This window comes from Dipteris shenzhenensis, chromosome 9, assembly GCF_047967505.1.
Source record: "Dipteris shenzhenensis isolate YYH24624 ecotype China chromosome 9, Dip_SZ_1.0, whole genome shotgun sequence".
Classification (NCBI taxonomy): domain Eukaryota; kingdom Viridiplantae; phylum Streptophyta; class Polypodiopsida; order Gleicheniales; family Dipteridaceae; genus Dipteris; species Dipteris shenzhenensis.
The window spans coordinates 14,582,585-14,597,700 of record NC_141604.1 but is presented as its reverse complement, the minus strand read 5'-3'; the positions used below and the strand labels follow the sequence as shown (position 1 = coordinate 14,597,700).

At 47.3% G+C, this 15,116-nt stretch overlaps 1 protein-coding gene across 2 annotated transcripts in view; it reads left to right on the top strand.

Moving 5' to 3' along the window:
- Window positions 1-1,464: 1,464 nt before the first annotated feature.
- The window catches only part of LOC147898248 (Ubiquitin-conjugating enzyme family protein), a 120,550-nt gene continuing 106,898 nt past the window's right edge, over window positions 1,465-15,116 (top strand). Inside the window, exons 1-3 of one of the 2 annotated variants that reach the window (XM_087379258.1) lie at window positions 1,465-1,595; window positions 2,220-2,287; window positions 2,383-2,594. In XM_087379258.1, the coding sequence (XP_087235384.1) occupies window positions 2,588-2,594 (7 nt within the window). In that variant the 5' untranslated portion in view covers window positions 1,465-1,595; window positions 2,220-2,287; window positions 2,383-2,587. Of the gene's footprint in view, window positions 1,596-2,219; window positions 2,294-2,382; window positions 2,595-15,116 lie in introns of both variants that reach the window. The other variant, XM_087379259.1, reaches the window with a different exon arrangement.

The following is a 15,116-nucleotide window of genomic DNA, read 5'->3' as shown; positions in this document are numbered from 1 at the left end:
GCCTCCAAAGGTGCTCATAATGAAGAAGTATTCCACTTACTCAAAGAAAGTCCTCATATTCTTAAAGCAATAGACAAACGCCACAAGACATGCAGCAAAACAATAACTATACCTTCAAATCCAACAAACGCAGGAGGACTACACCAAAACTCCAGCTAAAGCTAGGCATGATAGTGGAAATATGTTCAGGAAATCTCGACATCCTTGATGGCTTAGTAAATCATGCAGATGGTATTTTCAAAACTTCAAACATAACACATGAACAACAAGTTGTTTGGATCTTATTCAACAATCCATCCATAGGAAGACAAACACGAATCAACAACTCAACTCTTTACAATGTACAAATTCCAAAAGAATGGACACCAATACTATAATCACAAGAGAATTCCGAATTGGCAAGAACAACCTAAATTCAATTACACGTAGACAATTTTCAATCCAACTCGCAACAACTAGGACGATCCACCATTTTCAAGCATTAACAATGGATCAACTTGCATTTGACCCATCAAACATAAAGTCACATGGATTAACATACACAGCACTATCACGTATAAGAAACCCCGAAAACCTTTATATCACCAAGCCATTGCAACACAAGCACATCAAAGTTGACAACAACGTCTTAAAAGAAATGCAAAGACTAAAAACAGACAAATAATGGCATACCCTTCAAACAAACTTTTCTATGAAAGACAAACAAATCATGACATTGCAATCACTAAATATGTGCGCCTTAATCTCACATCCCATAAACATAGCAAACGACAAAAGCCTACTAAGTGCTACAATCCTCTGTCTCTAAGAATTACATAACAAAACAACAACAACAATAACCTTGCCAAGTTTCCTACTTCCTCCTTCATGCTCATCCATGCTCTTCTACCCTCATGTTCATTTCTGCTCCTCTACCCTCATGCTCATGCCTGCTCCTCCTTTTGCTACTCATTCCTCCTTCTTATGCATGTTCCTCTTACTTCTCCTCCCTCATTACTCATGTTCCTTTTGCCTAGAAAAGTCCCACGGAGTAGGAATTGCAACATGTTACCAAAACAACCTTGAACTCATTCAAGAAGATTATATTCAAGACCAAGGATCTGAATGCTATCTTACAATCTTCAAAACAAAACCATCAAAAGAAATTGTAGTCATAAATGTATACAATTCCCCATTAACAAAAAAAGAAACACTACTTAAGTCACTACAATTAACACTAGAAAAAATAAACAATGGCACAACAACAATAATCATAGGAGATTTCAACATCAACCTCGGTAATTCAAACAACAATAACAAAAAACTATTCCATTTCATGAAACAAAATAATTTCACTCAATAAATTGATCAACCAACTCATCTGGACAAACAATTACAATAAAAACATTATATTTGGAACAAACTTGGTCGGACCACTCTCTCATATACACTACCATAGATTAATAAAAATGAGAACTAAGCTCTCTTAGCGGCAGGCCTTATGAATGTAATTCACTTGTTTGATCACCTATTCGTCATAATAATTATAGCTTAAATAACATCCAGTGCAGGACAGAGAAGTGCTGTGCTCTTTCAACTCTGCTCGCGTTGTCCAGGTATGTTTCGTCACGCAATCAATCTGCAGAGCTTGCACTTCGACGATGCCCAATCTGTCCCTTCACTTCCACGTGATTGGTTGGACCTGGCGAAATTGTAGTGATGCATGAGCGGTTAAATAAGCCTCACATGCTTAAGCCAGGTGAGGATGATAACTATGTTGACAAAGACGTTGCAGGGAAAGCTGGAGTTAGAGTCAGAGAGAGAGAGAGAGAGAGAGAGAGAGAAGGCCAGTTGATGATGAAACATGGGACAGATTTAGCCATGGATTTAAAGAGACTTTGAATGTCAAATGTGATTTGAGGTGGAAAGTGGCAACGATTATTTGTTTTTTATGAGTGTGTACAAACAATTATGGTTAAGGAGTACTTTCTTCCAGCCTTTGCCATAGTGGGCTCTTAGGTACATGCCTTCAGGACAGCTCAGCCTGATTGATCTGACTCAGATCTTGCATGACAAGCATTTTCTACTATTTTGGGATCCTGTTTACATGTGTTGCTTTGCTTTGTGCACCCCTGCATGCCAGCGCCCTCTCCTCCCTTTATCTTTTGTACACTTAGTTGCCTTTTGCCTACCAACAAGGAACCTTTTTGATATTTCATATTGTCTGTCTACTTTTGCAGTTGGCCTGACAGTAGAAGAACATCATCCTACAGAAAAATGGGTCTCTCTGTCATGCCTATTGCAAAAGGTTCGGGTGAGCTTAATGTGTTTTATCTAGATTCGGGTTACATTTCTTTTAAAGTCTATACTGGAATGATTCCAAATTAATTTTGATGCTCTCAGGTTTTTGACATAAATCCCAACGCTTAAGTTTTACACGGCATCCAAACTGGCATATCACACTGCAAAAAGCCCTGGGCAGAAACGTCTTACATGCATATTGAAACTCATGGATGATAGTGCTTATGCCCGCTAGCTCGCAAACAAATTGTAGCTGGACTCCTGCAACTTCAATCTAGCAAGGCTTGTCCCTTCACTGGTCTGCACCATGACGGGTAAGTACTCATACTGGTTCAGTTTTGTCCTTTTATTGTCAATAATCATAGCGTATGTGACAGAGTTAAATCATTTAGTATTCCATGCCATCATGTACTAACGAAACAGGTTTTGTCCCCAGAAAGAGGTGTATATGGATCTGTGTGTATGATATGAGGAGACTGTGCGCAGTAGCACCTCTAGGGTTAGTCCATATTCGCTCAGCCAATTCCCACTTGGAACTGCCAAGATCGCTTCAACATCATGGGATCCACAGTGCTGAAGGGCTTTGTGGAAATTTTTGCCAGAGTCATGCTCCACTGCAAGGGATTTGACGAGTTTTGGAGCCTAGACCTTGCTATTCTCGCAGCTTATTGGAAGAGGTCACCAAGTGTTCACAAATATTGATGGAAGGTCCAGCGTCCATACAAATGTCTCTGTGTTTCCCCTTGAGCAGAATGCCTTGTATGAACATACTATGTAAGAGAATCACCAGCAAGCATAATGCCAGTCTCAGCTTTATGCAGATCCACAGAGGACTTTCAAACTGCTCTCCAAACTCTCAAACAAATGCATGAAAGATAATGAAAGTTGCTAAGCACAGCAAATAAATTACACCTCTATTGTGCTCCACTTTTGTCTATTGGAGGTTTCAATGGGATGAGGAGAGGGGCAACGTATAGGGGTAGGGAGGCAGTCTGCACTATTACCTCGAGCTGACTATCCATAGGAATTTATAGCCAGCCGACTATTGGAGGCTTCAATGAGATGAGAAGAGGTACAACATGTAGGGATGGGAAGGCAGTCTGCACTGTTACCCCCAGGGGACCAACAATAGGAAAAGATTGGACAGCTGACCGCTGGCGGACCAGATGGCCAACCTTGTGCACCCCAGTTGGCCATAGATCAGACCCAAAACAGGCCTCTAGCATGCCCAAAAAAGCTGGTCCATGTTAGTCTTTGCATAGCCCTTCGTGAGCTTCCAAAACAGCCCTGGATGGGCTCATCCATGTGTAGGCATGTGTTCCCTTGTCCTAAGATCCACTCAATCCTAACACGTCCTCTCAATGACCTGGATGTGGGCCAACACCCATCTGTTTGATAAGGTGCACCAATTGCTCTCTGAAAAGTCTTTGTGCACATCTTAGGTGTGCTTTGCAGCAGGACAGTAGACTAGCTTAGCTTGCCTTGTGATGACGTGGTACTGGACCTCGAGGTGCTTCGTCGGCATGAAACATTGGGTTCTTGGCAATGGCAATGCAACTGTGGTTGTCACATTTGATCACCGTTGCATCCTCCTAAAGAGTATCTTTGTCCTCCAGGATCCATCTAAACCAGACAGATTCACAAGCAGCTGTGCATGCTGCTCTCTACTTAGTTTCTGTTAGAGAAATAGGGACTGTCGTGCGATTCTGGTTGAGCCACGTAATGGCCCGACTCTATCAAGAAACAATATCTTGTCATAGATCACCTACGATTTCAATCCAGCCCGGTTTGAGTCACAATATCTGGTGAGGTGGTACCTGTGTGGATAAGGGATACCTGCAAGTACATTTGATAATACCAGAGTGCCTCATGCCAGCATTCCAGTGACTCACTCTTAGCCCTCGATGAAGATTGACACATCAACCCCGCTGCAAGATTCATGTCAGTTTATGTATAAGTTAAGTAGAATGGCGCTACCATTAACTGGCGATACTTAGTTGTATTAAGCAATAGATGTATTCACAGTGCTCAGCTTGTCTTCAATCTCCATCAGAGACAATTTTCCTGATTCTCCATCCCGTAGCTCTTGAGGACCCAACAGACAGTATGTCTTTCAAGGAACAAAGATCATGCCTGATTCTTGCTAGAATGATGGCAAAAGAATAGTATTTTTTAGTTATTGGAAATATTCTTTATTTGTTGCTGCCCTTATGTACGCCATCTAAAGTGCTTTTAGAAGGAGGCTTTTGGCTGAATGCAAGGGTTATTCTCTAGATTCTAGGACAGTCTTGCACTTTGAGGAGAAAGAAAGAAAGAAATTATTAAAGTCTTAGGAAGAACGATGGGTCTATGAGACTGTGAAACCCTGGTACAATCAAGCTGTGAGGGTGGAGCTACTAAACGAGCATATACACCAATGCGTAATGTAAAAATACTGCAGAATGATAGTTCTAAGTACTAAGTACAACATAGTCATGTCGGTTATCAAACTACAAATCAGTCACATCATCATCATCATCCTATCCTCATCAGGACATCATAGGTGGATGAGGCACTAACGGCAGGAAATTGGCAATAAAGTACTGTCGGCCACTCAAGGGTGCGGTCTTGTGACGTCTCCTGGTCATAGCTCTACGCCTAACAAGGGCTACAGTAACCCTTGTCGGACGGGCTCCGACGGTGAACATGGAGGCGATATCCCCGAGTGTAATCTATGCGTGTACCCTTTGTTTGAGTTGTCGAGTCACTGGCTCTGAGTTCTGATCATGTCGAGGTCTCGTCTCGGGGGGTTCCAGGAGATTTGGTTGAAAGAACTCCGTGATAGAGCTCTGGGAGGGGTCTGCCAAGGAAGAAGTCTGCTCCTGTCTCTGTGATCGAAGTATCCTCTCGCGGTGCCTAACTACCTCATGAATGAAGCTTGCCAAGCATCTTTGATCTGGATAGGAGAGGAATCGGGACAAGGCCCCATATCTATCTTTGAAGAGACAGTAGAAACGCCTGCGGATCTCATAATAGATGGGACACCTGAAGATGAAGTGCTCCTCTGTCTCAACCTCTTGCATATCGCATAATGTGCATAAGTGCCTCTCCCTAGGTAGCCGCTCTGCCTTGCCGCTCTCTATACGAAGTCTATGTGAAGAGACCCGGAACTGCCCAATAGAGATCCTCAATGAGTTTGGTTGCAGAACTAGCGAGACGGAGGACGGGTTAAAACAGACCTTGAGAGCTTCAAGCTGTTCACCCATCATGAGGGGGACAATTGGAGGATGCTAGTACCTCGAGTGCTCGAGTTCGAAGGTGGGTTCGTGATTGAAAGTGGTGGGTGCCATTTATGGACTTGTGTATCAGATTGGTATGCTGAGGTGGGGCGGAGCAGGAGCCAATAGTTGAAAGTTTAGGAAAAGACTATGACGACACCAAAAGTGTTCCAGAGGGCTACGACACGGGAGTTACTGGAGCATCTTCATCGACGGATTTGGATTTGGCCAATGTGGGTCGGTGAGAGGGGGTGTTGGATTAGGGTTGGTCACCTCCTCATTTGTGAGCCCCCAAATGAGGAGTGCATCAAGGGGGTGGATATAGGATAATAGATGGAATCATGGACATGGGCAGCACATGGACTGCCATGTGAACAGCATGGAGAGGAAAGTACCAGGCAAAGAACACATCTCCAGGTGGGCAGATCTAAGGCAGCAAGATCCAGAGGCTGACCACGGAAGGAGAGGGCAGGATTGCACAGGGTTTCCAGCAAGCAAAGGCTGTGTGGGCAGGGAAGATGACCTCATCCAGGGTACAGAACAGTACCGACCTCAGTACGGACTGTTTGGAGGCTGTCCAGGGCCTGGAACAAGGCTGAACAGAGGCGGAATCAGCAGAAGGAAGAGGCGCCCTGAATCGTGGTTGATTGGAAGGTACATGGGCTGGTTTGGGGGCAGGAAAGAAGGCTGGAGCAGCCTGGGCCAGTGGCTGGAAGCCACATGGCCAGGCAGGCCAATAATGGCCGCCAACTGGGGCCCTGAAGGGCCATTTATAGGCCTCCCCTCCAGTTGGCTGGTAGTGGCCTGGCTGGTCGGTTTTTTGGAGGGGGGACTCAGCGCCTATAAAAAGGGGGTATTTGGGCCTCCTAAAGGCACCACTTGGAGCAGCAATCCGCTGAGCAGAAAGGAGCAGCAAAGGGATTCCGTGGGCCTACATCCAGGAGGTGAAGGAGACCTACAAAGTCTCAAGGCAAGCTGCCCACCTAGGCTGGCTACCCGGACAACAAGGTGGAAGGGATCACTGGACAGAGAGTCTATATAAGCTCAGAGGAGCACGCGGGCTCAGAGATCTAGAGGTGCCAGGCAGATAGTAGTAGGACATTTTGGTAAGATTGGAGGACCACAGTTTGGTGGGACTCCACGTCTCTTTTGTATTGTGTCCAGTTTGTGGACGGACGGAAATATATAAGTGTTGCTTCTATATTTGTCTTGGATGCACTGTCTATTTGCTAGTCTGCACACACATCTATGGTTGTGGAGTACACACAGTTAATGAAGTTTGACTCCGCAATGAAACACTTCCGTGTGTAATTCCTGGGCTCATCTATCAGTCTTTTGCTGCAGGATACCCTCTGGTGGGATTCCCATTTTCTAACACGACTAACAGGCCTAGGTGGCCGACCCATAGATCGGCCCCCCTCTGCCCATAAAGGGCCTGATACGGGTGGGGCTACCAAAGGCCTAGGTGGCCCGCCCCTAAGCAGGCCTAACCAAGGGGGTGCCACGCAGCAGTAAGCAGGCCACAAAGAGGCACAAAGGAGAGGCATATCTGGCCCGCACCATCCTGGGAACACCTCGCAGTTAATGAAGTTTGATTCTGCAGTGAAACACTTCTGCGTGTAATTCCTGGGCTAATATCTATGGTTGTGGAGTACACATAGTTAATGAAGTTTGATTCTGTAGTGAAACACTTCTGTGCATAGTTTTTCCCATATGCGTATGGTTCATCTACTAGACGTATGCAAACATCAGAAAAAATTACGTATGAAATGGCATATCATAATTGACCCGAAATCTGGCAGAGTATGTTTTGAATATCATACTTTTCAAACGTGTAGATTGAAGATTCTATCATCTGTTTAATGGTTTAAGATATAATTTTGCAATGCTTACGTAGTTGAAACTAAAACTTGAATTTGTTCATAAAATTTTCTATACCTTATGTTTTGAAAGTATGAAAAATTTTAGGGCCACGTATGGTTCAGCCAGGGGCATCTTTCCATACTTAATTCCATACTTCCATACCCGTATGCGTATGCTGTATGGAACATATGGAAAAAACTATGCTTCCGTGTGTAATTCTTGGGCTCATCTATCAGTCTTCCGCTGCGGGATACCCTCTAGTGGGATTTTTATGTCCTAACACGACTAGTGGGTCTAGGTGCATAAAGGGCCTGATAGGGGTGGGGCTACAAAAGTTGGCCTAGGTGGCCCCCAAGCAGGCCTAACCAAGGCGCCACCACAGGGGGTGCCACGCGACAGAAAGTAGGCCACAGAGGCCCAAAGGAGAGATGTATCTGACCCCCTCTTGGGAACACCTCGCAGAGTGCGCCAGCATAGCAGCCTGCTCTCATGCCCATCGGGCTTCAAGCCACCTCAACATAGGATCTCTGCCCTACCCTACACTAGGGTAACCTCACAGGAGGGTGGGCACACCCACAACAAGACCCTCACCCATGACCTAACCTATTCATGTGACATCAAGAGATGCTGACCTTTAACACCCCCTCTCAGCTCCTGGATGCAACATGATCTCCAGGGAGTTGGGTTTGCTGCTGGAACAACGGGAGGAATCCGAGGTGTGATGCTCCGTTGTTGAAGACTGCCACAAGTACTGTCAAAGAAGCCCCCTCTTGGCATGAACGATCACTAGAAACCTGGTACTATTGCTCCCAAGCCACATGTGCTAGGAATACTCCTCGGGCCCAGTATTGGTACAATAATCCAACTGATACAATAATCCAATTGATACTGCCATCGGTGCAAGGTCTACTTCCTTGCATGGGCTCCTATAACTTAGAGCTACACATCCTCCTTTGAAGCCCCTTCTCAGGTCCAAACTGGTTCACTGCCCTCAGATCGATGAACCACTGTGCTCTAGAAATGATGGGCATCCAACAGCTCACAAGGATCAATCTGCGGTGTTTGGATTCCCGCACTGGCAATTATTAGACCCATCTGGATCTCAAGCAGCCCATCAGACACAATAGCTGCAGTAGAACACAAGGAAACCGCTCTAGATCTGCCAGGTCATGATGTCCAAACAAAATACAGACCGGTAACATACTGCCACCTCAGTCAACGAAAACAACTCCTCATGGTTTGAGGTCTTGCATAAAAGCATGCCTCGATCAAAGACTCCTTCGCCACATACAAGTAAGCAATCCTCCATCGGGAGCTAGAAAGCTTGCTGGCAGTGCATCCTCCCTCGTGCTACTAGAAGGTTGGAACAATTGATGTGACGACTCTAGAACTTTCCTTTTGTTCATTGGTCCCCTTGCCGATCTTCTGAGGACATTGCCCCCAATAATGACCTTTCTGGCCACAACGGTTGCTTCCCTTCCCTCAGCTGTCAACTTCTTCCTACCCTTTTGCTCAGCTGATAAAGCCTCGAGTGAATGTCATAAGTACAATCCACAAATCTCTCCTCCCGGTCGAGCACCATTGGGCCAGTTTCTCCCAAGTCAACGTATTATCCTTCCACTGGTTATCAAGGACGAATAGAATGCAGCGTATTGAGAAGACAGGTGTTATGGCCATGTCCTCGGATGATATTTGCTTCCTTGTCTGAAGAATCTCTTGCTGAAGTTCTTGTAACTTATTAATGTGCTCTTGCATTGATGAAGACTTCGTGGGATGCAACACTCTTCATGGGAGAAGTTCGATTGTACAAGGACACCAAATGCTCCCGGATACTTTTGGCCACCGTCATATGCTTTACGTGATTAATCACCCGAGGAGTACAGTTTAGGTATATGAACGACCTTATCCTCCCATTGACATGGTCCCACAGCTGAGATAGGGTCTCGACCTCCTTCTGCTCCAGAATCCCTAGGTTGGATGCAAGGGGATTAGGCCTGTCAACCCCCCACCAATATGAAGTCTGCAGAATCATACGACTGTAGCATAGACTCCATCATGACCCGCCAGACACCATAATTGGGGCCATTCAATCTACGGTTGATCGGGAAGGTGGGCAGAACTGGAATTTTTTCCTTGCTCTCTGCCATCTCAGCCAGGGTAGTCATTTCGGAGTGAAGAGAGAGTCGAGCTGGAAGAGAGAGTGGATGGCAAAGAAGGTAGAGAAGCGGACTTACGGGAAAAGAAGAGGAGGGCTGAAGAAGATGATGAAGAGGCTTGGGGCCTAAGTACCATCACACCTTCACCGTCCCGACCCTCGAGAACTCCTTTCGAATCTAAAAACACTCTTCAAAGAAACCACACCTTCAATGACACTTGTATGGTCCACACCTCTGTGCACCCCTCCTCAAAAACACCTCTGAACAACAACCCTCAACCTCCTCTCAGTTTGCTGGCTCAACACTCCCTCTGATACGATGTGAGAAGTGCAGCGGATCTGAACAGAAATGGAGAAATAGAGCAAACCACACACAAACAGAATTGGAAAGGAGAGAAAGAGACAAGAGAGACTGCAGGGATTTTTGGACAAAACCCCACAACTGGAAAGGAGAGAAGTGCAGCAGATCTGAACATAAATGGAGAGAGAGAGCAAACCACACACAAACAGAGTTGGAAAGGAGAGAAGTGCAGCAGATCTGAACATAAATGGAGATAGAGAGCAAACCACACACAAACAGAGTTGGAAAGGAGAGAAAGAGACGAGAAAGAAAGATGTATTAATGTCTATCGGAGGCCTCACGAGCCTATGAGACAAGGTACAGCAGCAAATGGAAAGAAACTCATACAAGCCACAAAGGGCTAAAGCAAAGGGCATACTAGGGCCCTTGCTGAGTGCTATGTTAGACTAGAATATATAGCTCAAAATCTCAGAACAAAAACTAGAGAAAACTGAGAAAGTTGGGACTCAATAGCCGAAACCCGGCACCGTGGGGGCTCTCCGGTGGGCTGCAAAGATATCTCGGATCTGTTTGGCGGGCTGTCTCCCGTTGTGGTGGAGGGCGTGGTCTCCTCAGCCTCTATATCTGAAGAGCTATATCAAGAGTAATGCCTCGTCTCGAGCGGTCTCCTCTAAGGAGGGCGGAGATGGGTCAGACCTCGATAGTGCGTGCTTTGGTTGCTCTCCAGGTCATGCGTGGACTCGGTAGTACCGTGCTGTCTCTTTGTGCTGATCCATGCTACACACATGTCTGCCAACTCCTGATCCGCCCCTCTATGGCCCGGAGCCCACTCGAATGCATACAAATCCATTGAGATGTCACTATGATCAGTTTGCCTCAGCATCCTGTGGTGTTGTTAGTGCCTGCTGCTGCTGTCTGATCTGTCGTAGTAGCGTCTCTCCGCATCGTTGCATCTCGATCAAATAGGCCCCAATGTAGACCCGATCATGGAAATGGATCGTGGACCAAAACCTTGCCCCTCCTAGAAGAGGCAGTGATAGTGTCCACGGATCTCTTAATAGGCTGGGCAGACTCATAAGAAATGCTCCTTTGTCTCAATTGTCTCCAGCATGCATAACCTGCAGATCCATTGCTCTCTAGATATGCTTGCAGCTCTTCCTACCTCGATCCCCAAATGATGTGATGAGACCCGCATCTACCCAATGGCAATCCTTAGTCATGTGAGACTCCTCTGTCTTCAAGGTACTCCTCTATCCTCAAGGTACTAGGGTCTGTTTATGAGTCCATCCTTCGATACTCTCAGAAAATGATCGCCATAGGACTGGATCTTGGTGGGGAACTCTTAACCCACCCCCCACCCCCCGTCCGAGATGTATAAACCGTATGATACGGTTAATCTCATTTCAAGGATTGATTCGGGTGGTGTGTCCATATTGTACTAGAAGGGGGCAGTCGATCCATTTGAATACCGTGACTAGCAAACCATGTGGATAACCGTGCATACCATTTATCAGCCTCACTCTCTCCTAGTCATATGGAAGAGTCTGTTGCCTGCCTCGGTAGTCTACCGTGAGGTAAGGCCCTTGCTCTGTGGAGGAAAGTTATTGTCTGGAAGATGGCATCGACTTGGAAAGGTGTCATGGTGAACTCTGGCCGTACTATCTGATGTGGAATTGAGGGCTTTCTCCGAATCTCGTGGAACCCATGATCACCTGCAGCCACTCAAATCTCTTCCACTTTGTCGCCGAAAGGTTGCTTCCCTAGAAAGGTGCTGGCCTCACTAATGTGTCGAAAAGCTAGCCCTTAAAGCATCGCCTCTCTAGTCGGGCCAAAGCTCGCTGTTCACATGTGACTCGTACTCTCGCCGCATGGATCATCCTGTAAGCTGTGTTAGAAACATGGTGTGAGTGTGTGAGAGAGAGAGGCTAGGGAGTGAAGAAGTGGTACACAAATGTAGAAACCATGAAGGCTTTCATTCATTCATCAAGTATGACATGACAAGTGAAGTACAAGACTTATATAGGCTACATGCTCACCCGCTAGCACCAAGTGCATATGGGATAAGTCCCATAGTGACGCGTGGCACTCACACATGAGTCACACAAGAACTAGTACTAGATCTTCTAGTACTACACACCAACACATCACATCTCACACACTCTTTGGCTATGATATCTCCAACACCCCCTTTAGAGCAAAGAGTGTGAGACTCAACATTCAAAGAGTAGACCAATCCCCCCTCACCGCAATACTGCAAAGAGCAAGTCCAACTATTAAACACCTCCCGTGTGATAGTAGCTTCTCAGTCAGCTTGTGACCGACAAGGGGAAACCATCACTCGTCACCCCCTATTACTATGAACTGGGTGGTCAATACCATCAAACCAAAGTAAAAGACAATACATTCATTTTTGGGAGACAACCCAGGGGAGAGTACCTCTTATTAGCTCCAAATACATTCATTTTAGAGGGACAGCTCAAGGCTGAGAACCTTTATTGACCACAACACACAAACACATAGAGCTAAGCATCAAGTATGACATGACAAGTGAAGTACAAGCCTTATATAGGCTACACACTCACACACTAGCACCAAGCTCCATAATGACATATGGCACTCACACATGACTCACGCAAGAACTAGTACTAGATCTCCTAGCACCACACACCAACACATCACATCTCACACACACTCTTTGGCTTTGATATCTCCAACAAACTGTCGCTGTGAAAACTGCCCCAAGTATGTGTAAGACTGCACTATCTCTACTGGCTCATCTCGGTAAGTAAAGCTATGTCCTGAGATTGCAAGGGATCTCAAGACAAAACCCCACAACTGCTGGGGAAAAACCTCTGCGCAATGATGCACAAGATGCTCCACACCGAGATGAACAAATGTGGGGAGGGGACGCCTATATAGGCAGCCACCCCCCTAGTCGACTGGTCCATGTGGCCCGACCTACAGCCCTAGGTGGGCCGACTCCCCCTGCTATATGTAGGGGCTGCCATACGGCCCTACAAGGGGCTATGCCCCTAGCTCTAGAGCCGAGTGGGCTGCTTCCAGTGTCCGACCCGCTCCTGCCCTATAAGAGGGCTGCTGCATAGCCTATAGGGGCTGACACCCATGCCCCACACTGCCCAACCAGCAAGCCTAGGTGGCCGACCCACAGGTCAGCCCACCTCTGCCCATAAAGGGCCAGATAGGGGTGGGGCTCCAAAAGGTGGCCTAGGTGGCCCCTAAGCAGCCTAACCAAGGCGCCTCTACAGGGGGTATCACACGGCAGCAAGTAGGCCACATAGAGGCCCAAAGGAGAGGTCTGTACCGTCCTAGGAACACCTTGTAACAGTGCGCCAGCATAGCAGCCTGCTCTCATGCCCATCAGGCTCCAAGCCACCCCCACACAGGCATATCTGCCCTTACCCTACACTAGGCGAACCTCACGTGGGGGTAGAGACACCCACAACAAGCCCTCACTCATGACCTAACCTATGCATGTGACATTAGGAGATGTTGACCTCCAATGGGTAGGCTCTCATACTCTAGAACACTTGGTTTTCCTAAAGCCCGTTATGGGGGGGCGGGGAGTTGTTGAGGACTCCCCCTCTACCAGTGTAGTTGTGGATAGTTGAACATCATACTGCCATAAATTGGGAATAGAGTCCCTAGCTCAGCCCAAAGACCTGTAGCAGCGTGACTACCCAAAAAGAAGTACTTGCATTGTTGGTTTAAAGGGCACCGTGACCCACATGGGCGTGAATTGAAATAGAAGCGGCCATCTCGAGAGCTGTCATGGGATGTGCTGGGTTGAGGTGGTCAGATGACGTTTATGGATGTCTACAAAAGATCAGAAAGGCCTATGAGAGAGAGTGTTGGAAAGGTCACCTCCCCATTTGTAAGCCCCCATATGAGGAGAGGATTGGGGGGGGTGAACCTAGTGTCTAAGAGAAAGCCACATGGGCAGCATCATGGCTGCCATGAGGGCAGGGATCAGACAAGAAAAGAGAGAGGGAGGGGGCTTCCACATGGGCTGCACCTCACAGACAAGAGAGAAGAAAAGGGGCTGCCACATTGGCAGCACATGAGCTGCCATGTGGGCAGCACAGTCTAGGTGAGAGAGAGAAAGATCTCTCAAAAGGGATGCCGATAGTTGGCTCTCCGAAAGTGGAAGGTACAAAACCATCATCTGGGAGGTCAAAGAGGTCCTCTAGAGCAGAAAAGGAGTTCCGCTGAGCTAGTCCTGGGGAGGGGGTACGAAGGATTCCTACCGAAGCAGGGAGAGAATGTAAGACCCCCTTCTCTCTATCCATAGAGGGAGGCACCTGTACTGAGTTTTAATCAAGAAGTGTTGCAGATGAGGTGCCAACAACCTGGGCTGCTAAGGAAGGTACAGCCTGATCCTGGGGTGGAGTCGAACAAGGCTCCTAAACACTAGTCTCCTCCTGAGGCTCCAAGGGGGTAGCCTCCGAAGTGGTGGATGTGTGATCTGAAGTAGAGGGCCTAACCGCGACCGGAACCCACCGTGGGCCAGAGGTGGTGCGCGGTGCAGGAGGGACTCGAGTAGCCCTAGGAGGGGAGGGAGCCTGTGTCTGAGGCGGTGCCTGTGAAGCGGTAGGTCCTGTTCTTGCTCTCTGTGTAAGCTAGTACGAGCTGGTTGCTTTGTGGGCCTCTTTTTCTTCTTTGGGCAATCGCTGGCGAAGTGCCCCGAGGATTTGCAAATCCTGCATTGGTTTTGCCGACCTGCAACCTCAAATCTCTGGCAGAAGAAGGACCCATCGGGTCACTGTAGCATGATGTGGTCATCTGAAATATTAGGGTCCTGGACAATGACCCTAACCCTGGGTACCCCATCCATCCTGACCGCCTCGGCAGCTGAAGAGGGCTCGCCAGGAAGAGGGGGGGATCTCTGCTACCACACCAAAGCTCTCGCCAATAACTGAAAGAAGCTGGTGATAAACTGAGGGGGGACTAGGGAACCTGATGAAAACAGAAACTCCCTGCTTGTCCTCTTCAACTGGGTCAAAGCCCAGTTGAAAGGGAAACAAAAAAATCCTCTTGTAGCCTAGAAATAGAAGCCCGGCTTGTAGCAAGTCTCTCGTGACGTCCGGGGAATCTAGGCACACCTGAAAGAAACCTCGTCCCAAAAAACGAACATCCTTAAGGTGGGGGGCGAGCTCTTGGGGAAGTGCCGCAAGCATCCAATCTCTAGCTTGTGAGCTGGAGGGGTGGGAGCCATGGATACATGCGAAGAGAGTCGTGGAAC